Genomic DNA, 26,592 nt, shown 5'->3' on the forward strand with positions numbered 1-26,592 from the left:
CCAGAGCAGCACTGCTCATCAAAGCAGATTGTAAAAGCTCAAGAACAACAGAGCAGATTTTGCCAAAGCTGGAGATCCAGTAATGCCAACAGTTCAACCACAACTCCGGCCCTTTGGAATGCACTAGCCCTGCTACCTGAGCCAGGTTTTGTTTGGAGCAGTGCAAACCTGAAGCAAACAGGAGCTCACAGCTCAGGCAAAAACCCAGTGCAATTCCTCTCGGTGCATGTGCAACATCTGGGTCTCAGTCCATGTGCTTTTAGAAGCACTTCTCCCTCAAATTTTCTTGGAGAAACTGCAAAAGGTCAAAGGAATTGCTGCAGTCCCAGGCAACAGTGAGGAAAATGGAGGAGAAGAGGGATCTTACCAAATCCTGGGGCACCGGGCAGGGCGAGGGGCGGCTGCTTCATGACGGGCGGCAGCGCGGCCGGGAGCTGGTACCCCTGGAGCTTCAGTTTGATGAGTTTCATAGCTATGGAAAACTCCAAGGGATCCATCCTCCCATCATTGTTCATGTCAGCTAGAGCCCTGCAAAACACAGGTTTGCACAGTTACATCCTGCAATGTGGAACTTCAGGCCCTGCCCCAGGAGCAGGCTCACATGAGTGCGGATATTTGAGGCTGATGGAGGGGCTGAGGGAGCTGGGAAGGGGCTGGAGAATTCCTGAGGGAGCTGGGAAGGGGCTGGAGCATTCCTGAGGGAGCTGGGAAGGGGCTGAGCCTGGAGCAAAGGAGGCTCAGGGGGCCCTTGTGGCTCTGCACAAGTCCCTGCCAGGAGGGGACAGCCGGGGGGGTCGGGCTCTGCTGCCAGGGAACAGGGACAGGAGCAGAGGGAACGGCCTCAGGCTGGGCCAGGGCAGGCTCAGCTGGGACAGCAGCAGGAATTTGCCCATGGAAAGGGGGCTCAGGCCTTGGCAGGGGCTGCCCAGGGAGCTCTGCAGTGCCCATCCCTGCAGGTGTGCCCTGGAGGTGGCACTGAGTGCTCTGGGCTGGGGACAAGGTGGCCGTGGGGCACAGCTGGCACTGCCTGGGCTGGCAGGGCTTTGCCAGCCTCAGGAATTCTGACATTCTCGCTAATTTCCACCCAAAATGATGCCAGGCTAAAACTAAGACACTATTTAAACTTAAGAGCTCCTTGACTTCTTTCCTTGGGCGATTAATAAATATTTTTGAAGTTGTTTTTCAACTCTTGGAGGAATTACAACGAAGCATCCAGAACAAATGCAGCTGCAGAAAAACTTTGCAAAATCACAGCAAAGAAAGCACAGGGTCCTAAAACAGCACCACAGAGAAGCAAATCACTGAGTCTGCAAATCTGTACTTTAGCTCCACTTAAAATAAAACATTCTTTAAATCTGTGACTCCCCTCAGCACTGCTCCATCTGGGAGTGTGCAAATGTGTTTTCAATTAAACAATAGCACTCAAGATGAAACATTGAGCCTAGGCCTTGAATAGGCTTTCAGGGAAAGGAGTCTGACTTAAACAGTCTGCTTTTTGTTCCTTGCCTTGCTAGTTAAGAAAACCCAGCTCAGCAGGGAATAGGGCTGGGAGCTTGGGGGGAGAGAAGCAGGAAGAAGAGTGTCAGTTCCTGCCACTGCACACCAAAAACCCCTGAGTAAATGCACATCAGCTGTACACTTACTTTTGAGAACCATGCTTATTTCTTTGCATTTGTTTGAAGAATTAAGTACAGATTTCAGCAATGGAATAATACAGATTTGGAAGTTCATGCATTTACTTCTATGTCCTGGGTGTGGCCCTGGGAAGTGTGGCTGAACCAGAGCTTCATTTCTGATCAAATTCCTCTCAAGGAGAGTTTTTGGGCAGCTAGGTTGAAAGTTATCCCAAAAGTACCCCAGTGAACTGACAGCTATTTCTAACTGATACACAAGGAGACAGCCAGGTAAAGGTAGTGGCAAAATGGAAATCCTCCCACTCCAAAAAAACCCAAAACTTGAAAACCCCCATGGAGAGGCAGATGCCAGCAGGGGCTGGCATAGGTTTAGATCCCCAGCAGCATCAAAGACACTCCAAACCTCTCCAGTACTCCTAAGAAAGGATTTCCAGTGGTGTAGCTGCCTTAATCCACCAGTTCTGATGCCATGGGGCTAAATAACAGAACTAAAATCTGGGAGAAGCATTCAAAGCAAGTCTGAAAAGGACACTGAGACACAGACACTGATACCCTTCTAAAGCACGTGCTGCACCTGTGCCTGGAAGATGCTGAATCCCAGAACCCCAGACTGGGCTGGGCTGGGAGGGACCTCAAAGCTCATTTCATCCCAGCCCTGCCATGGCAGGGACACCTCCCACTGCCCCAGGCTGCTCCAGCCCCAGTGTCCAGCCTGGCCTTGGGCACTGCCAGGGATCCAGGGATGGAATTCCATCCCAGGGCCTGCCCACCCTGCCAGGGAACAATTCCTCATTGCCAAGATCCCACCCAGCCCTGCCCTCTGGCACTGGCAGCCATTCCCTGGCTCCTGTCCCTGCATCCTTGTCCCCAGTCCCTCTGCAGCTCTCCTGGAGCCCCTTCAGGCCCTGCCAGGGGCTCTGAGCTCTGCCTGGAGCCTTCTCCTCTGCAGGTGAGCACCCCCAGCTCTCCCAGCCTGTCCCATAATAGTCTTACCAGTGGCTTCTACACCTGCAAATACTTTGATTTACAAGATAAAAACCTTTTATTAATTCTATTAGACCCTCAGTGGGTTCTATCCCTGCCAGGAAAATGCAGGAAGAGTAAAGATCACCCAGGCACCATTTCCTGCTGGGACACAGCAAATCTTTGCATCCTACATGGGAAAACATTAATTCCCCAGCATTCAGAAACTCTGATGCGCACCAGTGTCACTGCTCTCATTGAACTCCAATTCACATCAGCAGCTGTAGCTTTTCATTCAACATCTGACCTTCTGTGAACTCCTTTACTCTACACCAACAGCTTCATTATTGAAATTACCAGCACAAATATCAGTGCAGAGAGTTCTCTGCACCCCCCAGAATTTCTCCAGTTTTACAGAGTGCAAAGAAAAAGCAGCTTTTGTCTGACAAACTCTTCCTGCTAAAATAGGACACATTTCCATTTCTAGTTGCAGAAGTTGGTGTCAGGCTGCTGGATTTTACTGTGCTGCTCTGGAACAAGCAGCACCTGAAATGCAGAGAGCCAACAAACACCACCTAATTCCACTAATTTCTGCTCCTAATGAGATTGGGACAATGTGGTGCCCTTGCATTCGTTTCACTTGTGGCCTGGCCGGAACCAGTGCAGGGTAAATGGATTAAACATTGACTAAGTATTTATTATCTTCTGAAGGCCAGGCCTGTGCTTGTATCTAATGACAAAGGCTGCAGTGGGCTCAGCACCACCCCAGGGCTCAGTGCTGACAAATCCTTCCCCATGGATCTTTTCCTCCTCTTTTCTCTCATCTTTTCTGTGGAATGAAAAGCCAGCTGGATTACTTTTGCATGTATGAGGTGCAGAAACTGAACAGGGGCAGCGTTCCCACCACACGTGCTGCAATTAGCACACAAACCACCCATCCCTGCAAGCAGCCCTGTGCTAAGGCAGGGATCCCTGTGCAGTTCCCAAATCTGGACTCATTCAGCTGGACATCCCCCCTGGGTTGCACAGTCCCAGATGTGGCACAGGCTCAGCCACCAGCAGTGAGCAGCACTCAGGTCTCTGGCCCCAGGCACACCATGGATGCTTGGGCAGGAATTACCAGAATTCCCCCACTTTGCCACCCCTGGACACAGATTTAGGAAGGTGGGAAGGGAAGCAGATGTCAAGAACAAGGAAGTCACCCAGGGCCTCTGTGCTGACAAAATAAGTAACCCCAAAAGCATGGAGAACAGCTGGCAGTGATTATTTCAGCTCTCCTTTCATTCCAGGGCCAGGCCACACAGGAGATGCTCTTTGAGCCCCATTCCTCAGGGCTCTCAAGAAAGGCAGATTATTCTGCTTAAGCACAGTTATCTCCCAAGCCACTGCAGGCCCAGCTCAAAGCCCAATTAGAGGCTTCTTAATTGATCACCAGCCTGGAGGAGTCTGGAGCTGGTGAAGGGCAGAGCAGCACAGAAGCTGCCATGGCAGACCATAATACCTCACTCCTCTGCTCACTGAGGTCCCAGAGACTTCTTTCCTTGCACAAGGAGTACAAGGGACACAGGAATTCTCACTGCTAACAAAACCTGCTGTTTTGAAGGACTGTGGGTTCTGGGGAAGTTTTTGTGGGCCCAGAAGTGAGGCACTGATCAGACTGTGACTCCCTGTGTCCCCCAGCTGGGAGGGATCCTTAGCAAACACAGGCCAGGCTTCTCTCACACTGTCACAGTCAGCTGGAGCTACGATCAGCAGAATGACCAAGAACAGGAAAACACCTCCAGAACAGCACACCCAGACAGACAGACAGACACTTCCTCAGGGACTCCCCTGGATCCCTGGCAGTGTCCCAGGCCAGGCTGGACACTGGGGCTGGAGCAGCCTGGGGCAGTGGGAGGTGTCCCTGCCATGGCAGGGGTGGGATGGGATGAGCTTTAAGGTCCCTCCCAGCCCAAACCATCCTGGGATTTCTTAGATCAGAAATTAATTCCAGAGTTTTACAAGTTGTTTTAACTCAGAATTACTTTCCTTCCTTGAGGACTCCTGTACCTCCCCTTCTCTCCCAGTAACAATCAAATGCCACCTCCAAAAGCCCAACCCAGCTATTCCAGGAGCAAACACTGATGGAAGAGCAGCAGCTCCCATCTCTCAGAGATTTCAGGCTCATTTCTCCAAAACTCCCCCTCCAAAGTACTCAAGGATCTGTATAAAGATTTTTACTTAAATATTTACTTCTTTTCATTCAGAGATGACCAAATTAAAAAGAAAAAAAGAGACAGAGAGAAATGAATGTCCATGAGCTGCTTTATGATTAAGAAAGGCAGCTTGAATAAGTTTTAGTTCAGCTTCATTAACAAAAATGTGCAGGTCTTGTCTCTATGACAACTCCAGAGGGAGTGGAATGATTCCCTTCCTCTCAAGAGCCTGGAAAACTGAATAATTCAGAGAGGAAGAGATCCTTAGTCAGACTATTTACAACTGTTTGGATTTGTTAATACCTATTTAAAGCCAAGGCCTATGGAAGATTTTTGGAGAAAGGATGTCTTGTTTAAGACAAAACTTCTTTCCTTGTTTAATTCAGAGGCAAGAGAAGTTCCAAAGGGACATTTGAACACTGAGGCTTCAGCAAATAAGACAACCAGTCCAGCTTTGATATTTGTAAGATGAAGATTATCAGAAAAGAAAATAAGCTCTTTATTTAAAAGCCATGTAGGTCTGGGCATGCAGATTTCCCAAGCAATAAGATAATTCTCCTCTTTCTCCTGTCAGAGCAAAATTCTGCCTTTAACAGTCCTTAACTGCACCAGAAAGTTTTTGTAATGGCAATAAACTCCTTCTCAAATAGCTCACAGAGGAAAAGGGAACAGATTCCCCCAAAGTTGTCTATCCCTCTTACCAATCCAGAATGAAAACCAGTTTTAATTCTCTCTGTCTCATACCAATATCTGTGCTGGTAGTAATATTATTAATGCAAATCATGAATAATCATAGAATTATGGAATTATTTGGGTTGGGAGGGACCTTAAAGCTCATCCCATCCCACCCCTGCCATGGCAGGGACACCTCCCACTGCCCCAGGCTGCTCCAGCCCCAGGGTCCAGCCTGGCCTTGGGCACTGCCAGGGATGCAGGGATGGAATTCCATCCCAGCCCTGCCCACCCTGCCAGGGAACAATTCCTCATTGCCAAGATCCCACCCAGCCCTGCCCTCTGGCACTGGCAGCCATTCCCTGGCTCCTGTCCCTCCACACACAGGTCCAGGTCTGGCAGGGTCAAACCCTTCATTCCTGCTGGAAAATCTGGCACTGTGGGAATGCCTGTGCTGTGGAATGGGCACAGATTTGGATCTGGCTGAACTCACCAAGGAGTGACAAAAATTTCCAGTTTCAAGCTTAGACTCCAACTCCAATGGAAACAGACTAGGTCAATCTTCATTTTTGTAACAAACCCTCCAGGTCTTGCCTAGGCTCTCCCATTAGCAGATTTATTACTAATTACTGTGCTTAGCAATTGTATAATTGTATTGTAGTCAGTTCTAACAGAGCTGAAAGCATTTAGCAATTTGAAATCAGAGTTTGAAACTGCCAACTCCCAAAATGCCATTTGCTGGGACAGCTCAGGGCCACTGGCCTCCTGCCCACCTGGGGACACCTGGGCACTCCTGGGCTCGTGTCCAGCCACTGGCACCAGCACCCCCAGGGCCTTTCCCAGCCCTGTGCCCCACGACTGAGAGCTCTGTGGGGTTGTGGTGGCCCCAGGGCAGGAGCCAGCACTTGTCCCTGTTGACCCTCACCCCACTGAGCCCAGCCCTGCAGAGCTCCCTGCCCTGGGGCACAGCCACAGCCACCCAGCCTGGCACTGCCCGAGGGAGCCCTGGATGCAGATCCCCCTGAGCAGGGCTGGCCCCAACCCTGGGCCTGGGGGACCCCAGGAGGGCCCAGCCCCAGCCCCAAGCCCACCCCACACTCACCATATCTGTGCTAGCACCGGCTGAGGTAACCCAGATTGGAAAAAAAAGTTCCTGGCTTGATCACCTGTAAAATAAAAATGACATGGCTTCAGCTCCAGCTCCACACACCTGGCAGAGGGAATGGGGCATCAGGAGGCAAAAACATCTGCAAGAGAAGGCCAGCCCATGCCATGACTGATGAACATGTACAAAGCACCAAGAAAATTCAATGTAACAAAACACAGCAATGAAGAGGAGGCCTCCTATTGCCTTTGAGACCAAAGTTTGATGAAAATTTATCAGGATCAGTGCAATTCCTTGATTTGGAGCTTTGCTTCCCACTGCTTCAATCAGTTCTGCATTTAGATCTTTCCAAGAGGTCATCCATGCTGATGTCAGTGCTGTACAAATTGGATTTCTAAACCTGATTTCAGTTAAAGTGACACACCTTTATTTAATCAGACCTTTTATTTATCATAATATGAATATAGTGAGCTGACCCCAGGCACAAAGAACACATCACTGCCTTCCACAGCAGGATGGGGAATAGAAAATATCAGAAACATAACAGAAAAGTTGGGGCTGATGTGGCAAAATATTTGAACAATGAGATATAAAATAAGAAATACCTGTTCAAATTTTCTAATGATTATGCCCATATGTCTCCCAGGCAGCTCTGTACACATTTAGGCTCCCTAGTTCAGATTTACCTAAATGAAATGAGAAGTGGAAGCTGTTTGTTTACCAGTGATAAATCCTGCAGTTGGTTTCAGACTATGGAACTGTTGATCATGTTTTGCTCTCTCCTCCACAGTAATAGCCCAGATATCCAGGTTGCCTGGTTCAAAGAAACGGAGAAATGACACTAAGAAACATTACCTAAAAAATACCCTCTTTTCTTTCTGAGTATAATTATCTCAGCAGTCTGGGCCCCCTCAAACAGCCCAAGGGTGGGAGGCCATTTGTCCCCAGAGCACACCCAGCTGAAATTCCAGTTCCTCTGCCTGCAAAGGCACCTCTTCCCCCAGTGTCCCCCCAACCTGCCCACGGAGCAGCCCTCAGCAGATGCACCCTTGAGGTACAACCAGAGCAGTTTCTGTGGTTCAGCACTGGGATTTCTCTTTGCAACCCTCCTGCAAATCAGCTGCAAATCCCAACTCCCAGACGGATTCCCAGATCTGAAGGGGCCTGCAAGGAAGAGGGACTGACTGCTCATCAGAACTGAGTGACAGGGATGGGTTCAGACCAAAGAGGGGAAATCTGGCTGAGTTTCACAGCAGGAATTGTTCCCTGGCAGGGTGGGCAACCCTGGCACAGGGTGCCCAGAGCAGCTGGGGCTGCCCCTGGATCCCTGGCAGTGCCCAAGGCCAGGCTGGACACTGGGGCTGGGAGCAGCCTGGGGCAGTGGGAGGTGTCCCTGCCAGGGCAGGGCTGGGATGGGATGAGCATCCCAGCCTAGTGTAGGATTCTGTGATTTCATGGGAATAGCAAAAAATCCTGTCCCTACTGCACTGCCAGGGCCCATCCTGGACTTTTCACTGCATTTCCAGATGCTGCAACTTCCCCTGTTGTAAATGAAGAGATAAGAAATGTGTCACTTTTGTTCTAACCTAAATGTGAGTGATGGGACAACAAGGGAAGAGCTGGCAGTGATACCACCCTAAGGCAACTGCTGGACCTTTCAGCAACTACCAAGTCCAGAAACCCTGAGAGGAAAACGCATCTGCACTTCTCCAGGGCAGGTGGACAGGATGAGGTGGGGGCCCAGTGCCTGAGTGGCCTGGCTGTGCCTGGCTGTGCCCTGCAGGGCCACAGGCTGGGGCTGGAAGGGATGGATGCAGCACCAGGGCTCTGGACTCTTGGCTGGGAGGTGCCTGCAAAGCCACCATAAAGCCCAGCAACTCTCAGCTCAGAGAGATGCACAAACACTTCCCTAGAGAAAACTCTTGGAAAGGAACATGTTTATAACAAGTTTTTGCACACAGGAACAGCTCAGAACACACCAGAAACCACTTACCCCCAAAAGGTGTTGGAAACTGAGCCATGGTTCTGTCACTTTTAGCTTGTTAATAGATGCCTGGAAAAGAAAAAAAAAATTAGATATTCAACATTATCTTCCATTTTCCATCTATTTTCTGTATGATTAATTACTACAGAAAAAAAAAAGGCAGTGAAGAAACAGGATTGTATCAATACTTCCCACACCAACTGGGATTAACAAAAGTCAGTGTCTCATTTTTGCACTTCCCTGTGCATCTATGAGGGCACCTTCCTACCAGCAAACAGCTACATTTCATTCTGCTTTAAGAATGGCCTCAAAACCAGCCTGAAGTTACAAATATGTATTTATTTATAAATAGCCAGAGATGGAGTGAGGGCAGAGCTCAGTCCCATCCCAGGGATGCTGCTCTAGGCTCCATGACTTTCCTGAGTGTCACAACCCCTGCTCCTGCTTAGAGGGGAACTGGCTCCATTTCCAACGGCTGCAACCCACATCAGTGATCTGGTTTTAATTCCTGACAGCAAATGCCCTGCCTTACATTAAATTATGGATCCATGGAGATTAAACTGCATGTCCTGCTGTGTCCCCAGCCCAGCCCCAGCCCTGAGGAGCACCAAGGGCCCAAGGTGCAGAGGGAGGGCAGGGGAGCCTCCAGGAGAGCACTACTGGCTCTGCCAACAAAGGCACCACACAGGCTCCAAATTTCATCTGGACGCAGAGAAGGAAAACCATTTTTCTTGCTGCACACAAAGGCTGACATGAGCTGCCTGAGCCAGGGGACAATGGCCAGCACAACAATGAGCCATGGCCTCTTGTCCTGTGAGATTCCACTCGTGTCTTCCAGGCAACAGCAGAAAGGCAAAAGGGAACAGAATCAGGAGAATCATTTAGGCCGCCTGAACAGCGGCAGAAATTTATCAATATCCCTAAGAAAAGGCATTCACTTGCGCCAACAATTTCCTTTTGTCTGAATTCCTGTTTGCTCCCCTGCCCATCCCCCTTTCACACTTCCCACATTCTCCTCTGGCTTCCAACTTGGGAACCTCCTCTGCATCCCCTCCCCAGATGTCCCTGCACAAACCCCTGGCACTTTGGCCAGCCAGGCTCCCCAGCAGTTGGAATTTGGGGAATGATGGACACAATCCTGACTCTTTTTCCTCCTGATCTGGCCAAGCACGTGACCCCAAAGCCCTGAGCCCCAGGCCAGCGAAGGCAGCTGATGCTGCTCCCAAGGGTCATCCCAAAAGTTTCAAATTCCAGGTGCAGAGATCCAAGGGTTCAGAGCAGCTCCCTGAGCTGTGAGGCTCTCCCAGAAGCACTCCTGAAGTGCTGAAAGATCAGCACTTTTATCTTTGCCTGTTTGCTTATTGTTCTCTGTTCTGGGCAAGAATTCAGTGATGCTGCTGGATTTTATGACTGCAAGGAAACCTTGAGGGGAAAAAAAAATGGAAAAAAAATAAAGAGGTAAAAAGGAGGGGGAACAAAGAAGGAGGGGGAAAAAATCCGAACAAACAAAAAGAAAATTAAAAGAAAACCAAACTTAAAGAAAAAAAGCCACCAAAAAAAAAAAAAAAAAACCAAAAAAAAAACCCCACCAAAAAAGGCCAAAAAACTCACACATACACAAAAAAAGAAAAAAAAAAAAAAGGCAGGAAAATCTAAACCTAAAAGCAGAAGTCCCTGAAGTCCCCCCTCTCAGAGCCCAGGCAGTTTCCATATTATCTGTTCCTTTTCAGCACAAGGGGAAGCAGCAGAGCATTTACAGGCTCAGCCCTTCAGGGAAGAGCCTCCTCCACAACCTGCCAGGATTCCAAAGGAATTGACTCCCCTTTACCTTGAGGGAAGAGGAGAGGGAGTGGGAAGTCTGAACACCAGCCCCGTGCTGGATGCCAAGGAAAGCAGAAACTATTCCAAAGAACTTCCAGAGGGAAGAAAAAAAAAGAAGAAAGTGAGAAAAAACCAAAGCCAGCTGGGGGAATGAAGAGAGGGAGCAGAGAGCTGTGTTTAAATGTGAGAGGCTGAAACCCAAAGCAAAGCTGCCTGCAGACAGAGAGGGAAGCAAACTGAGGGCAAGGCAAACCTCTCCCTGACTGGAATACGCTGGAGTTTGCTGTTCATTGCTGATGGATCACCTCAGTTCCATAAGCACAGGTTTCACTGTGCATGGCTGGGGTGGCACCAGGGGCCCCAAGGCTGGACCAGATGGTCTTTTGAGGTCCATCCTGACCCAAGCTGCTCTGTGGTTCTGTTTTGGGGGTTGAAGGGCTCAGGGATGAGAACAGGCATTATTTATCCCCCAAAACTTCTGGCACAGTTGTTATATTCTAAAATATCATATATATATATTGCAAAGCAAAAAATCCAGCACAGGATCCCCGAGGCTGGCAAAGCCCTGCCAGCCCAGGCAGTGCCAGCTGTGCCCCACGGCCACCTTGTCCCCAGCCCAGAGCACTCAGTGCCACCTCCAGGGCACACCTGCAGGGATGGGCACTGCAGAGCTCCCTGGGCAGCCCCTGCCAAGGCCTGAGCCCCCTTTCCATGGGCAAATTCCTGCTGCTGTCCCAGCTGAGCCTGCCCTGGCCCAGCCTGAGGCCGTTCCCTCTGCTCCTGTCCCTGTTCCCTGGCAGCAGAGCCCGACCCCCCCGGCTGTCCCCTCCTGGCAGGGACTTGTGCAGAGCCACAAGGGCCCCCTGAGCCTCCTTTGCTCCAGGCTCAGCCCCTGCCCAGCTCCCCCAGGAATTCTCCAGCCCCTTCCCAGCCCCATCCCCTGCCCTGCACACACTCCAGCCCCTCCAGGTCTCTATTGCAGTGAGGGCCCAGAACTGACATCTCAATTTCCAACCTTATTTTGAAACAATAACCAGTTGTTTAGATGTGCCTTCCACATTCTCCAGTCTCTACCAGTTCCACAGCAGCACTGACTCCACTCCTCTGCCTTCCTTGTCTCCCCCAGCATCCCCAAGTAAGAACCCACAGTGGGATAAAACAAAAATCATGAAGGAGCCAAATGCCCAGAGAGCTGCCAGAAATCCAGGCTGGATAGGCTGAGCTCTGTTCCATCCCTTCCCTTCAGGAAAGCTGTGATTTCACTCCAACCACTAAGATTTGTATAAACCTGGATACCTCAGCAATTTTTTGAACTCTGATAAATTCCATTGCTGCTGACCAATGAGTTCAGGAATGATTCAAACAGGAAGAAGGGGAGACGAGCAGGGGAAGCACAACTGCACAGTCAGTGGATTGCACACAGCTCCCTGGAGAAGGCAGCCCAGAGCTCCCACACCAGCAAAACCACACCAGCAATGAAACCAACAGTGCCTCAAAGGGTGTATTCTGCACAGGAGGCAGGAGATGCAGCTGATACTTTATCCTTCTTCTAGAGAACACAAAAAGGAACTTTGAGCTACTCACCTTTGGCTGTCAAAAAAGAGCTTAAGCCAGTGCTGCACTGGGATTTGCCAAACCAATCCAACATTAAACACCTCCTTCCTACATAAATCCCTTCTTCCCTGAACAGCAGAGATCCACATCTCATCCACAGGGTATAAACCACTGAGCACTGGGGTCAGTCACAAGTTCTGTACTTCCCAACCCTCCAGAAAAGGCAAATATTCCAGCTTTCAATTCCCAGTGTGGTGCCAGCAGCAGCCACCCCACTGGTCCTCTCCCCACCAGGGCCAGAGGATCCCTGGGGCTGGCACAGCCCTGCCAGCACAGGCAGTGCCAGCTGTGCCCCACGGCCACCTTGTCCCCAGCCCAGAGCACTCAGTGCCACCTCCAGGGCACACCTGCAGGGATGGGCACTGCAGAGCTCCCTGGGCAGCCCCTGCCAAGGCCTGAGCCCCCTTTCCATGGGCAAATTCCTGCTGCTGTCCCAGCTGAGCCTGCCCTGGCTCAGCCTGAGGCCGTTCCCTCTGCTCCTGTCCCTGTTCCCTGGGACCAGGGCTGTCCCCTCCTGGCAGGTCTGTGGGGCACTGGGGTGTGTTGGTGCTCCCAGGTCAGGGAGAGCAGTGACAGATCAATGACATTGCAGGAGATCAATAATGGGAAATGCCCACAGGACCACTCCACAGCCGCTCTCTGTGATTTCCCCCTGCTCAGGGTCATTGGCCTGTGCTGCTCTGGGCTGGCAGAAAGGCCCCTGGTTGTGAAAGTTGTTCCAGTTGCACTGAACATCTCCTGGCTTCTGGGGCTCTCTGGAAAGCCCCGGAAGTCTGGGAGTGTAATTGCAGAACCGTGGAATGGTCTGGGTTGGGAGGGACCTTCAAGCCCATCCAGTGCCTCCCCTTTCCTTGTCCCTTGCCAAGGACACCTTCCACCAGAGGAAACTCCACAAGCTCCCCATCCATGGCTTCCCATGGAGCTCAGAGCACAAACAGCCTGTCCCCACGCCCGACCTGGGGATGATGAGGGGTTCTCTGGCACAGGGATGGAAAGTGAACAACAAACTCCAGCCACGAGGCACTCCAGCAGCACCACTTGTATATTAGCTCCAAATGGGACTTTAGCACCTGCACAATTCTCTTTGTAGACACTAATGAGAAACATTTGCTTGCCCCCAGCTCTGAGCCAGGGAGACAAGGCCCTGCCCAGCCAGCTCAGCTCTCAGGGCTCTCTCTTCCACCTTACACTGCTGTAGCTAAGCTCAGAAATACTTAAATTCTTGATCCTCACTCCAAGTTGTTTCTTCTCATAAACCAATACCCTGTACACAAGCAGTGTTTACATATATATATAAAAAATATGTATAGAATATATTATATAAATTATAATTATATATAACCTGTGACCCTAGAAGTTGTTCACACAAAGGTAAACCTGAACCATGTGGAGAACAACTCCACATATATAAAATCCCAGACCATATCTAAATTTAAGTACTGATGTTTATAGCTTTTAACTTGAAAAAACGAGCAGGTTGAAGATAACTCCAGTAAAAACATTTATTCATAGGAGTCAGACAAATATGAAAATTCCTTTCACAGTGTATTATGTATGGACTGTAAAAAAAAATACAGCTCAGAACTTTATTAGACTTTCTATTTAAAGTTATCTGTGCTCTGCTGAGGCCATGTTTACAGAGAAAACTGCAATAAAGCCAGAGGAGATATGAATTAAGAAGAATTGAGCTATTTCAGTACCGTGTCTTTATACAGACACGTTTCACACAAGAAAGATCCTGCTTTTGTTTTCCCTGAAATGCAACCCAGCATTTCTATTCCTAAACAATTCCTCAGGAGATAATTCTTGATCTGAATGCCAGAGTTAATTCCTGAGGCCACTTATCAGTCACCTTCCTTCTCCCACACGAAAAAAAAAAAAAAAAAAAAAAGACAAACCCAACCAGATAAAGCCCCAACATCCTCCAAGAACTTCAAATGACAACAAAATCCCCCCAAGCAGGACATCCCATGAGTGTCCCAGGCTGACAGCAGGGTTTGGAGCTTGCAGATGTTCCATGGGAAAGCCTCTAGACCAGGAGCAGTCAAGGGACTCAGAGTTTTAGTAAAGCCGGGTGAGTTTGGATCAATGTTGGAAACAAAAGCATTTTAAGACATTCAGGGAATTCTGATCCTTGCTCTTTGGAGATCAGATTTTAACTTAGTCACCACTTTGCAAAACTTTCCAGGGTTTCTGTTGCTTACAGCAATGACTGATAAAGTAAAAACCTCCACAAGTGTCAAGTCCTGCCATTTCTTCTACTTTGTACCCAGCACCCAGGACAGATTAACAAAGCACCTCCCCACTGCAGACGTTTTTCAACAGCTGTGGCAAGGATCAAACTGCTGAGAAGTCACTTCTGCATCCCAGAATCATGGAATGGGTTGGGAGGGACCTTAAAGCTCATCTGCCTGACAGGAGAGACAGCCAGAGGGGACAGGGACAGGAGCAGAGGGAACGGCCTCAGGCTGGGCCAGGGCAGGCTCAGCTGGGACAGCAGCAGGAATTTGCCCATGGAAAGGGGGCTCAGGCCTTGGCAGGGGCTGCCCAGGGAGCTCTGCAGTGCCCATCCCTGCAGGTGTGCCCTGGAGGTGGCACTGAGTGCTCTGGGCTGGGGACAAGGTGGCCGTGGGGCACAGCTGGCACTGCCTGGGCTGGCAGGGCTGTGCCAGCCCAAGGATCCCAGGATCTCTCACACATGGGCTCCTTCAGCAACTCCAGTCCCAACTGAACTGTGCCTGGACTGCAGCACCCTTCTCAAGAGGTGACTGACTCTCATTTTAAAACATTCAACACAGTGAAAAGCCAGGGTATCACTCAACTGTTTCTAAACCCCTTAACAAGAAATAAGTATCTTGTTTTATTTTCAGTTTAATAGCTGTTGGCTTCATTCAGAACCACCAGACCCTGTAAAGCAGGAATTCCAGGAGTTTCTTAGTGCTACGTGTTGGTTTTTTAAGTTGCCTTTACTGACACAGGTGCAGCAGTGACCTGTTTGCTCATTTTCTTTGGGGGAGTGCGTTAAAAACACTCATTAACACAATGGCAGTGGGCAATTTCTGACTCCTCCTCCTTTGGATCACTTGTGTGGGCATTTCCCCCTTACCACATTCTGACCTCTCCAGTCCTCACCACAAACAACCTTGTTCCTTCAATTACTGCCTCTGCAAGAACCACCCCAACTGTTAGAGAATAAATAATTACATGGCTTTTTGCAGATTATCCCTTTCCTTATTGCTGCATCAACTCTCACACCTATTCCCCCCAACTCAGGCCACTTCCTGTAGCCAAGTGCTGCAGCACATCCAAGTCAAGAAGATCATGGAAATACTCTGGGAAGTGACTGATGAACTTCTATCCTCCCTTTCCTACAGATGCCCATGACACAACTCTGCAGGAACTCCCATTTCAATCCAGCTTGATGTTTTTAAAGGAATTAGGGCAGCCAAAGGAATAGGTCAGAGCTGTTAAGTCTGGCTTGGACAGCAGTGGTGCCCTCCAGCCCAAAATTTAAACACTTGTAGGCCTGACCTAATCCCACCTAGCTATGCTGTGAAAGCCCACATGCTTGTCTCAGCTTTAGAGCTGACCCTTTGAAATGGGGACAATGGAAAAAAAAGAAAATCTGCTATTCTTGAGTTGTTTCACTTCACCTTCCCCATCTCTGCCACCAAGTAACAGCTCTGCTGGGGGAAGGGAAGGAAGGAAGGAAGAAAAAGCCCTGAGTCAGCACAAGTGTTGAGTCAGGCAGTTCAGGATGTGCAGCCCATTCCCTGTCCCCTCCTCCAAGGCACATCCAGCAGATAAAAGGTCGGGCAGGGAGAGGCTGCAGCTGGTGATGAAAGCAAAGGCTCTGTCCCCCGAAGGACTCAGGGAGGTCACTCTGTCCCCTGCAAGCAGCTGCTCTCCTGAACTCTCCCAGTTACATAAGTGCAGGGCTCTGCTGGTGCAGATTTGGGAAGCAGATTTTCAAACCAGTCATTTCATAGGAGAATTATTCAGCATCTACCAGCTCTTATCAGCATCTCAGGAGCTGTGTCAGCCCACATCACCACTGCCTGAGGCAGCTCCTCTTTCCCACCCAAGGACACTGGGCTCTGAATTCCTTCCAAGCTCTGTCTTCTCAACTCCTGCAGGACCCAAGGAGCCCTTCAGATGCACAAGCAGACTTTAATTGAGGCATTTAGACCAGGCTTTCATTCATTCACCCTCCTTCTGGTCACACTTGGTCCTGCTGCTCCAACACTGGTTGATCACAAGTGGCCAAGAAGAGAAAGGGTCCAGCAGACAAGAAACAGTAGCTTTATAGGGAAGAAATGAAAATGTTGGACAAGAAACTTCCTGGGACAGGACAGGCCCTTGGGCATTTGTAGAATCAAGGGATTTCCTTGCACTGCAAAGGGGGCTGAGCAGGCATCAGCTCACAGGGAGGGTCAGGGACTCTCTCATAAAGCCTAAACAAGGAATTAAACATGGTAAAGTTCCACTGCTAGAGCTCCTGTCTCCCCTTTAAAATATCCTTAAGCACTCTCTAAGGAAATTAAGCAAAAAGGGATTCACTGCATGAGACAGGGACTATCCCAAAGCAAGGGTTTCCTGGTTCCATGAGATCAATTCCTTCAAAATGTCTAGAACCAGTGTGCACACAAGAGCAAAACCATCCCAGGTGTGACCACAAAACCAGGCAAGTGATACAGGTAATGGGATAAGGGAAAAAACAAACAGCCTGCAAGGTAAAACACAAACTGTAAATACATATAGAACATATGTACATTTTAAAAGCCACAATCCAAATCAAAAATTCTATTTCTAGATTAAATAAATTATTGATTGACTGCAAGAACATTCAAATGGCACAAAAAAAAGTTCTGTAAGGGCATGTGCCAAGCTTTCTTTCCAGGTGACAACTGTGCTTTCCCAGCAGCTCCACAACCAGGCTCCAGCATCTCAACAACTGGAAAAATTTCAACCCCTGGCTTGGGTAAATGAAGGTTTGGTTTGGGAAGGATCTCAAAGCTCATCCCATTGAACCTGGGCAGGGACACCTCCCACTGCCCCAGGCTGCTCCAGCCCCAGTGTCCAGCCTGGCCTTGGGCACTGCCAGGGATCCAGGGGCAGCCCCAGCTGCTCTGGGCACCCTGTGCCAGGGCCTGCCCACCCTGCCAGGGAAGGATTTCTCCCAGTACCCCATCCAGCCCTGCTCTTTTGCAATGCTGAGATACAAGGCCAGGAATAACCCTGCTGGATGCATTACCTGTGGTAATGACAAGTTCAGACACAGCAATGAAATGAGCAAAACAGACACAAAACAAGGGAAGACTTCCCATGCATTTCACTGGACTTGAGGGGTGAAGATTTATGGAACAAGATTTCCCCAAAACAAACAGAGAGTGAGGTTCAGGTTTGTCTCTACACAAAGCTACAGGTCAAGGCAAGAGTTTATTGGAAGAACAGCCAGATTTCAGCTCTAGCTCTGCCCCACAGAGCAGCACTGAACCACAGAGGGTGGCTCCAAGTGACCCCACATTCCAGCTACTCTGCATTTCTGCCAAGGGCTGGGAATAATTTCAGGCCATGCTGGAGAGAACACGGATATGCACACAAAGCCAAGAACTCCAAGGAAAAATCTAGATATAGAAGACAGGGTCTTCAAAAAAAAAAAAAGTATCAAACAGGCAAGAGATGCTCATCCTCACTATCTAGCACTTGGAGGTGCTCTGGAGGATGCTCTGGAGATGCTCCCTGGGTAGCCCTGGGGGAGAAGCACCATGTGCACAGGCATTTCCATGCTGGCTCTGAAAACTTTGTTATGATCCTTCTCTAAATGAGCCAGGAAGTCTGGACAGTTAATAACATTGCAAAGAGTAATTTTCCTGTCCTGAAATGCTTTAATATGTCTTTCCAGGATAAAAATTCCTTTCCTGCAAGAGGATAAGAACATTAAGGCTGTTGTTAGTGCTAATGGTTTATTTACTGTAAGTCACAAATCTGTGGCATGGGGAGGTTTGTTTACTGTAGCTCACAAATTTCTCCCCTGTGGGTACTTCAAAAGCTGACTGGTTTGCAGTTCCCTGTAATCAGGAAAATGTGCTACAAGGTTGTGGGGCAGCCTTGCACTGGGGAAAAAAATCCAATTGCAAAACTGTAACATGATGCTGATTTCCCAACATAATAGATCTAAAAAACCTTTCAAGTTTGATTCAAGAAGAAAGCCAAGGCAGCTGTGACAACAAACCTCCTCCTTAAAACCCTCACATTTGCAAGTTTTTAACATGCTGCCTGATAATCAGTGCCCAAGTACACCCACAAATTGTTCTCCTGGGATGTCACAGCCTGATCCCTGCCCACTGGCACTGTGTGCTGGCAGCAGGTTGGTTCCTACAGAGCCACCCTGAACTCTGCATTCCCAAGAGAGAATCCCAAATCCCTGTGGCTGGCAAAGCCCTCCCAGCCCAGGCAGTGCCAGCTCTGCCCCACGCCCACCTTGTCCCCAGCCCAGAGCACTCAGTGCCACCTCCAGGGCACACCTGCAGGGATGGGCACTGCAGAGCTCCCTGGGCAGCCCCTGCCAAGGCCTGAGCCCCCTTTCCATGGGCAAATTCCTGCTGCTGTCCCAGCTGAGCCTGCCCTGGCCCAGCCTGAGGCCGTTCCCTCTGCTCCTGTCCCTGTTCCCTGGCAGCAGAGCCCGACCCCCCCGGCTGTCCCCTCCTGGCAGGGACTTGTGCAGAGCCACAAGGGCCCCCTGAGCCTCCTTTGCTCCAGGCTCAGCCCCTGCCCAGCTCCCTCAGGAATGCTCCAGCCCCTTCCCAGCTCCCTCAGGAATTCTCCAGCCCCTTCCCAGCTCCTTCAGGAATTCTCCAGCCCCTTCCCAGCTCCGTTCCCTGCCCTGGACATGTTCCAGCCCCTCCAGGGCTCTCCTGCAGGAGCAGAACTGGACCCAGCCCTCGAGGGACCCCAGCACAGAGGGACAATCCCTGCCCTGCTCCTTGGTGCACACACTGGGGCTGATCCAAGCCAGGATGTTTCCTCAGCAAAGGCAGGGAGAGAAAAAAGGTAAGTGAAGAGATGAAACACAGTAAAGAGAGGTCAGGGAGAGGAGAGCCAAGGAATGATGAAGAGCAGGAAAGGCAGGATACAGCAACTCCATGGTATAAACACAACTCATCCCTTTCCTCCCTCCAACTCCCACAGCTCTTACAGCACTCCAGTCAAACCTCCCAAAGGCTGAGCTTTCCCAGATTCACACCTCTGGGCAGAGATCAAACCTGCTCAGAAGAAGGTGCTACACCCACCACAGAACAATGATCTGAAGACAGAAGTTTTCTTTAGGGTCTGACTTGCCTTGACAGCAGCTTTGAGAGAACCTTTTCCTGATCTCGAGCCCAGACTTCCCTGAGACAGCTCGAGATGTTCCCTCAGGTCCTGTCCCTGCTCCCAGGGAGCAGAGATCAGTGCCTGACAATGACAGATATGAAAGGTTTGTACAATTTATAGCACAGGAGGAACAAGTGGCACAATTTATAGCTCATACTTGCAGCAGTGGATTAAACCAACAATCCCAATTCATCTAGGTGGCTTCAGAAGCTGCTGCCACTCCTGACTGTGGACCAGGATTCCTTTATTTCTCCATCTGGCTCGTTAAAAATAGAGGCAATTTGCCTTGGCAGCAGCCTTGTGACTCCAACAAGCCTTGTGATGGCTCCAGGGCCATTTGCTGCAGCACCAAACCAAGTCCCCAGCAGGGCTGGGGACAGCGTGAGGAGCAGAGGCTCTCCCAGCTGGCACTGCAGCCAGCAGGAACTGCTCAGCTCCTGGCTCCAGCACAGCATTCTCCACGAGCTGGCAACTGCCAGCATCTCCAAAATAACCTCTGCACACTAAAAATACATTTCTGGTTATTTACCTTCTGAGTTGAGAGCTCAAAGTGAAAACTTGCATTCTAATGATGAATCTACAACTTCATCAATCATTACCTTCTGAAACAGCAAGCAAGAGTTTATGGCAGTCACTTGGCTACAGAAGTGTAACCTAAAGATATTTTACAGGAAAAATTAGGTTGTCAATATTTCAACTATTCAAAACCACCCTGTACTGAAGCACTTACAATCAAACCTTCATCAGTCAAAAAAGCCTTTCTCAAAATCAACAGTGAAGTTGCCAATTCTCCTGGAAAGTACCACAGATGCTTCCTGGTGCTTGATGTGAAGAGAAAACCCAAAATGAACTTGCTGGGGTGAAGAGTTGGCCACTTGCAGAGGACAAAATCTGAATTTTTGCCTCAAAATTAACTTGTCCCCCTTTGGGGAAAGGAAAGGGTAATAACACTGAACCACCACTGACACCAGGAAAATAAATACACAAACCAGAGAATGGTTTGGAAAGGACCTTAAACTCATCCCATGCCATGGCAGGGACACCTCACACTGTGCCAGGCTGCTCCAGCCCCAGTGTCCAGCCTGGCCTTGGGCACTGCCAGGGATCCAGGGGCAGCCCCAGCTGCTCTGGGCACCCTGGGCCAGGGCCTGCCCAGCCTCACAGGGAGGAAATTGTTCCTAATAGCTGATCTAAACCTGCAATTTTTCAATTTGAGGCCATTCCCTGTGTGCTGTCCCTGCATCCCCTGGAAATTGTCTTTCTCCAGCTTTCCTGGGGCTCCTCCAGGCCCTGCAAGGCCACCCTGAGCTCAGCCCAAAGCTTCTCCTGTGCAGGTGAGCAATGCCAGCTGTGCCAGCCTTTCCTGCCAGCAGAGCTGCTCCAGCCCTCTGCTCATCCTGGAGCCTCCTCTGGGCTCTGCAGCAGCTCCAGCTCCTCCAGGGCTGGGGCAGCTCTGCAGGTGGGCTCTCACCTGTGGAGCACAGGGACACAATCCCAATCCCTCTCCTGGTCCCAGCTGGGGGCTCAGCCCAGGGCATGGGGGGCTCAGGGCTGGGGCAGGTCCAGCTCTCCCAGGGCTGCTCCCTCTGCTCATCCCAGCCTGGATGGATCCTGGGCTTGCCCCGACCCAAGTGCAGCACTTGGTACTTTCCTAATGCAGAACCAAGAGAGGCACTGAACGTGCCAAGGATGATCCACAGCATTCTGCAGGTGATATGCTCAGTCCCCAAGCTGTGAGCAGCCAGACCAGGCCCCATGGAGCACTTATTACATCAGATCCACTTTGCTTTCTCACAGAAATGAATAATTAGGTACCTGTAGAGATAAAACTACATGAACATGCCTCAGTTCTCATCCGATTAAATGCTGCTGCTGACAGTTTTGAGAACCCAAGCACTCAGCACTCCTCCAAATGTTCAGCTGGACTGGTGCAACTTTCAGGCAGGAAACCCCAAGTTACACAAGAAAAAAAAGTCCAGTAAAAAAAAAAAGCCACTTCATATGTTTAAAGGAGGAAACAGCAGCAGCAAATAATCCTCAGTTAAGGTCCCCAGCAAGAGATGCCCTCACTCTACACTGAAGAGGCCATTTACTCACACACTTCTGTTCTTTCCCCCTTTTATTTGTAGTTCTCCAGCAAACATTATCCATGACAACTTTCAAGCTGCTGGAGCTCTATATGGCAACAGCTCATGGCTTCCAGCCCTGAAGAATCTCATTAATTATTTCAATGAAATGAGGACAAATGAAGGAATAATACAAGTATTGGGATATATATTTGTCTATGGCCCTTTTAATGATTGCTTGGACAGCTGGGAATCGGAATGCATGAGGAGCAGGAGGAAGGGAGAAAAAAAAACCCCAAGCAGCACCTCTTGTTCCTTCAGGACATGAACAAAGGAGAAAGATTTTTGAATTGGGCCCAGCAGAAAAATCAGCATCTTCCAATCCTGAGATCATTCCCTCAGCCTTCTGAAAGATTTCTGTTTAAGAGCTCCAAATGAGGGCTTGCAGGGGCCTCCCAAATCCTGGCTGCCAGCAGCCAGGGCAGGGTCAGAGACTGTTAAAATCCTCTAGGAACTGGAGGTACCAGCTGAGAGAATCATGTTGGAATGAGGCAAAGAAACTGGGCAACAGAGCAAATCCTGCAGGCTGAGGAGGAAATGCAACACCTCAGGACAACGTGCACGAGAACCTGTCAGGGAACTCTGGGGAGACTCCCAACAACCACCATGGAAAAGGAGGCAAAAGTTCCTGAAACACAGACAGGCATGGCAGAGCTGAGGCCAGAAATCCCAGAATCACAGAAGGAATCCCAGAAGGACTGTGTTGGGAGGCACCCTAAAGCTCATCAGGGACACCTCCCACTGTGCCAGGCTGCTCCAGCCCCAGGGTCCAGCCTGGCCTTGGGCACTGCCAGGGATGCAGGGGCAGCCCCAGCTGCTCTGGGCACCCTGGGCCAGCAGCCCAAATTGGGCTACCAGAGAACTAAATTTTTTGTTTTGCTCACCTACTTCAGAATTTGGAGAGTCTTCTGTGAGTCTTTCTTTGAAATTCATTTCATTGCTGGCAGCTCAGGAAGCTGTTAGACCACTTTAAATTAAACATGCAGAATATTAAGACACATCCAAACACACCTGCCTGAACAGGCAAACACCACACGTGGCTCCCCCCAAAGCCTGGGGAGAACTTCCTAATAAATCCTGCAGGGATACAGCATGAAGCACCCTGCCCACATCCTGGGCTTCAGGCTGCTTTCCCCACATAGTAAAAAAGCGTTGATTAGACAGGCGAAACTTTTAGATTTGATATTCCAGGGGACTGCACATGAGAATTCAATGGAACCCTGGAACACACTCTGTGCGACAGAAGAATTGATCTGCTTTGGAAAACAGCAGTTGCAGAGTATCAAGCCCCAGTAACACACAGAAATCACGTGTGAATTAAGCATTTTGAAAAAAAACAACACACACAGCAAAACAAAAAGCCTGAGGGGGAACCATGGATATTCCAAGCAGGATCTCACGGTTGCAAGTGAGATTTAATTTGGTTTCAATGCAAAGTTCAGTGTTTAGACCCATTACAAACTCACAGGAACCTCATTTTTAAAATGGTTCTCTCTAGACTGGACAGACTGAACAGATACACAGAGATCTAAGGGAAAAAAAAAAAAAAAGGGGGGGCCATAACATTAAAATGTAACAGCCTGGCCAAAAATATGAGTAACCAGATCCACAGCGCCAGAGGTCAGAGATCCACCAGCACTGCTCCTGCCAGCCACTGCAAGCCAGGAACAAAGGAGTCCTGCAAGGAGGCACTAAGCCAGCACCGTCCCCAGGGACAAAGAACTTCACACATTTTTTTCAGTTACCTTGCCAAGAACTTCCCCACTGTATCCAACACTAACCATTGAATCTGGAAGGAATATAATGGTTCTATAGCAACCAGCTGTGGAGATATTTTTCAAACAGAACAAATTGGATACAAATGCCAAATACTTTCCCAACTAATTTAGCCTACTCCTAGTGGGAGGAGAAAACTCTGGTTACTGCTGTGATCCAAAACACTGTAACTCTAAGTTCTGTACAGAACTCAGGCAGTTGAAAACAAATTTGATAACCAGGAGCAGATAAACAGATAAACCCAGGTGTGCACCTTTTGTTAATCTGCCAGAACATGACTCCAGCAGCCTCTCTCCTTGGGAGCAGCATTTCCTTGAGACTTTTCCACACTGGTTACACTCCCCCCACCAACAGGCCAACTTTACTAATATTTCCATGTCCCTTGGAAGAGTTCATCATGGAATCTTCTGGGGAGGTGATGCAGTCACATAACACACCAGCTCTACAGTGGCACATGAGCCTCAACAAGAGAGACCTGGAGGGGCTGGAGAGTGTGCAGGACAGGGAATGGAGCTGGGAAAGGGCTGGAGAATTCCTGAGGGAGCTGGGAAGGGGCTGGAGAATTCCTGAGGGAGCTGGGAAGGGGCTGAGCCTGGAGCAAAGGAGGCTCAGGGGGCCCTTGTGGCTCTGCACAAGTCCCTGCCAGGAGGGGACAGCCGGGGGGGTCGGGCTCTGCTCCCAGGGAACAGGGACAGGAGCAGAGGGAACGGCCTCAGGCTGGGCCAGGGCAGGCTCAGCTGGGACAGCAGCAGGAATTTGCCCATGGAAAGGGGGCTCAGGCCTTGGCAGGGGCTGCCCAGGGAGCTCTGCAGTGCCCATCCCTGCAGGTGTGCCCTGGAGGTGGCACTGAGTGCTCTGGGCTGGGGACTGGGTGGCCCTGGGGCACAGCTGGCACTGCCTGGGCTGGCAGGGCTGTGCCAGCCCCAGGGATTTGGGGATTCTCTGTCTGTAATCTGGGTCCTGTAAGCTCCCAGAACAATGCAGGGATCTGGCTCTCACCATGTTTAGATGAAGCCACTCCTGCTTTAGGTTTCCTGACGTGCTGAGCCATAAAAAGACCCAACCTCCCTCCTGAAGGCCAATAAGCACCTCAGTTGAAGCATTTTTCTCAGCAAAGAAAGAATGAGACACCCTGAGAGCTCATGGTTGTGCTTTCCACTGGCTCAAAGACAAAACAGCAAACTTCCAAGTAACTTGTAAAAATAAGGAAAATCAAGTCTAATATTAGGTTCATGCACATCAGCCCAAGTGCACATCTTTGGACTGCTTATCAAAAGAGAGATGGAAACCACCTAACTAGGTAACAGCTCTCCTTCCTTCTATCACAACAAGGCTCTGTTTCTATTTAAATCTTCACAGAAGAAAGTTTTTAATCTTTAATGAGAGACAAAGCCAAGCTAATGCAAGATGGAATTATTGGTAGGATGTATTCACCTGATTTCATAATACTGTACAGGGATATCAACAGAACTCGACAGGTAAATGTTTGAAATCACAGGATGGTTTGGGTTGAGGGGGATCTTAAAGCTCACCCACCTTGCCAGGCTGCTCCAAGCCCCAATGTCCAACCTGGCCTTGGGCACTGCCAGGGATTTGCTCAGTTCATCAGAGCAAAGCCAGCCTGGGAAGCTGCATCCTGCTGTATCCAGGTCACCTGCAGCCTTCTGCCCTTGTATTTACTGCACTTCCAAACCTCCCCAGCTAAAAGCTATCTCAGATAGAGAGGAATTGCACACAAGGGTTTCTGGGGAGCATTCAAGGACTTTTGTTTAAGAAGTATTTATTTATTTATTTATTTCTCCCCTTTCCTCTTATGTTTTCCCCTCCCTTCTGAAGCTGAGAAAGGATAGCAAAGCACAATAAACCTGCCCACAAAAGGAAATGAAGTGTCACCAGAATTTCAGTGCTCAAGTTCCCTGGGTCTCATTTCAATGCACAAAGCTGGACTGAGTCAGCATTTTTCATTCATAATGCTGGCATGATTTTGAAGGGGGTGTTTTAAAGACGAGGACTCAATTTCTGTCACTGGTTTAAACTTCCCAAGCAGAATGTCTCATTTTAACACAACAACTGAAGAGATTCACAAGATCATATTCCCTGCACACATGTAGCTGCTGCCCTGCCCCTGCTAGACTGTGCTTTGTTTTCCCTAGCAAACCCCAGGTGGTTTAATCCAGGATTGCATCAAGGTAATCCAGGGAAAGCCGGAACTTGGCATTACCATAACAGATTCTAGAAACTCTAGGAATTGAGCAACCCCAGCAGGATGGCCTGATTTCCTTGGAGCTACAGAGTAACATTTTCCTGGTTGAAGCACAGAGAGCAGGAAAAAATGCAACATTATTTCTGATGCTTCACGTGATCACTGATTGCAGCAACTTTATCACCCATCAAAAAATCCTCCTGGCCTATTACTTCCACCAAAGTCCTTACAACCCAGAAAGACACAACAGGCACAAAGTTTATTATTCAGCTACCAGCAGGGCCCACCCAGCAATGAGCGCAGCTGAACAGAGTGCAGCCTGGGAGGCTGAGCTTCCAGCTAACATGTCATCCCTGGAACTCGCTCAGCTCCGCCAGGCCAGCACCAGCAGGAGCCAAGGCACTGAAAGGTGAGAGCTCCAGCTCTGCCACCCTGCCTCCAGCTCTGCCACCCTGCTTCCAGCTCCAGCTCTGCCACCCTGCCTCTAGCTCCAGCTCTGCCACCCTGCCTCCAGCTCCAGCTCTGCCACCCTGCCTCCAGCTCCAGCTCTGCCACCCTGCCTCCAGCTCCAGCTCTGCCACCCTGCTTCCAGCTCCAGCTCTGCCACCCTGCCTCCAGCTCCAGCTCTGCCACCCTGCCTCCAGCTCCAGCTCTGCCACCCTGCCTCAAAGTGAGTGGGGAATCCAGCAAGGAAAAAGGAATCCTACAGATCCCTACTCCTTTCAGTTCTACAGTTATCCTTCTCCTCCTCTCTCAGCAGGACTCCAAAGTCTGTCATGAGAGACAAACAGGAGCAGAGTGAAACCAGCTCAGATCCCACCAGTACACCTGAGAAATTCTGAATTCTCCAACTGAAACCTGAAGAGTTTGGCTGCAGTTTGACCAAGAAGCACAACACAAGCACATTAACATTGGAAAGAGCTGCCCAAGGAGCTTTGGAGTCGCCATCCCTGGAAGTGGCACCTGGAGGTGGCACTCAGAGCTCTGGGCTGGGGACAAGGAGGGCACTGGGCACAGCTGGGACTCCATGGGCTGGGAGGGCTTTTCCAGCCTCAGGGATTCTGGGAAACGGTGATGTTTAAAGGCTCAGAGATCCCACATCACATTTTGCTGTACACAGACTGT

At 49.7% G+C, this 26,592-nt stretch overlaps 1 protein-coding gene across 3 annotated transcripts in view; it reads right to left on the reverse strand.

The window, feature by feature from the left end:
- The window catches only part of ITSN1 (intersectin 1), a 107,405-nt gene that overhangs the window by 73,019 nt on the left and 7,794 nt on the right, over positions 1–26,592 (reverse strand). For all 3 annotated transcript variants that reach the window (XM_084226747.1, XM_084226746.1, XM_084226748.1), the window contains exons 2-5: positions 8,563–8,622; positions 7,291–7,383; positions 6,567–6,630; positions 368–528 (exon numbers count right to left, since the gene is read on the reverse strand). In XM_084226747.1, the coding sequence (XP_084082873.1) occupies positions 368–528; positions 6,567–6,630; positions 7,291–7,383; positions 8,563–8,590 (346 nt within the window). In that variant the 5' untranslated portion in view covers positions 8,591–8,622. The remainder of the gene's footprint in view (positions 1–367; positions 529–6,566; positions 6,631–7,290; positions 7,384–8,562; positions 8,623–26,592) is intronic.

This window comes from Fringilla coelebs, assembly GCF_963513975.1.
Source record: "Fringilla coelebs genome assembly, chromosome: 2".
In the NCBI taxonomy this organism is placed as follows: Eukaryota; Metazoa; Chordata; class Aves; order Passeriformes; family Fringillidae; genus Fringilla; species Fringilla coelebs.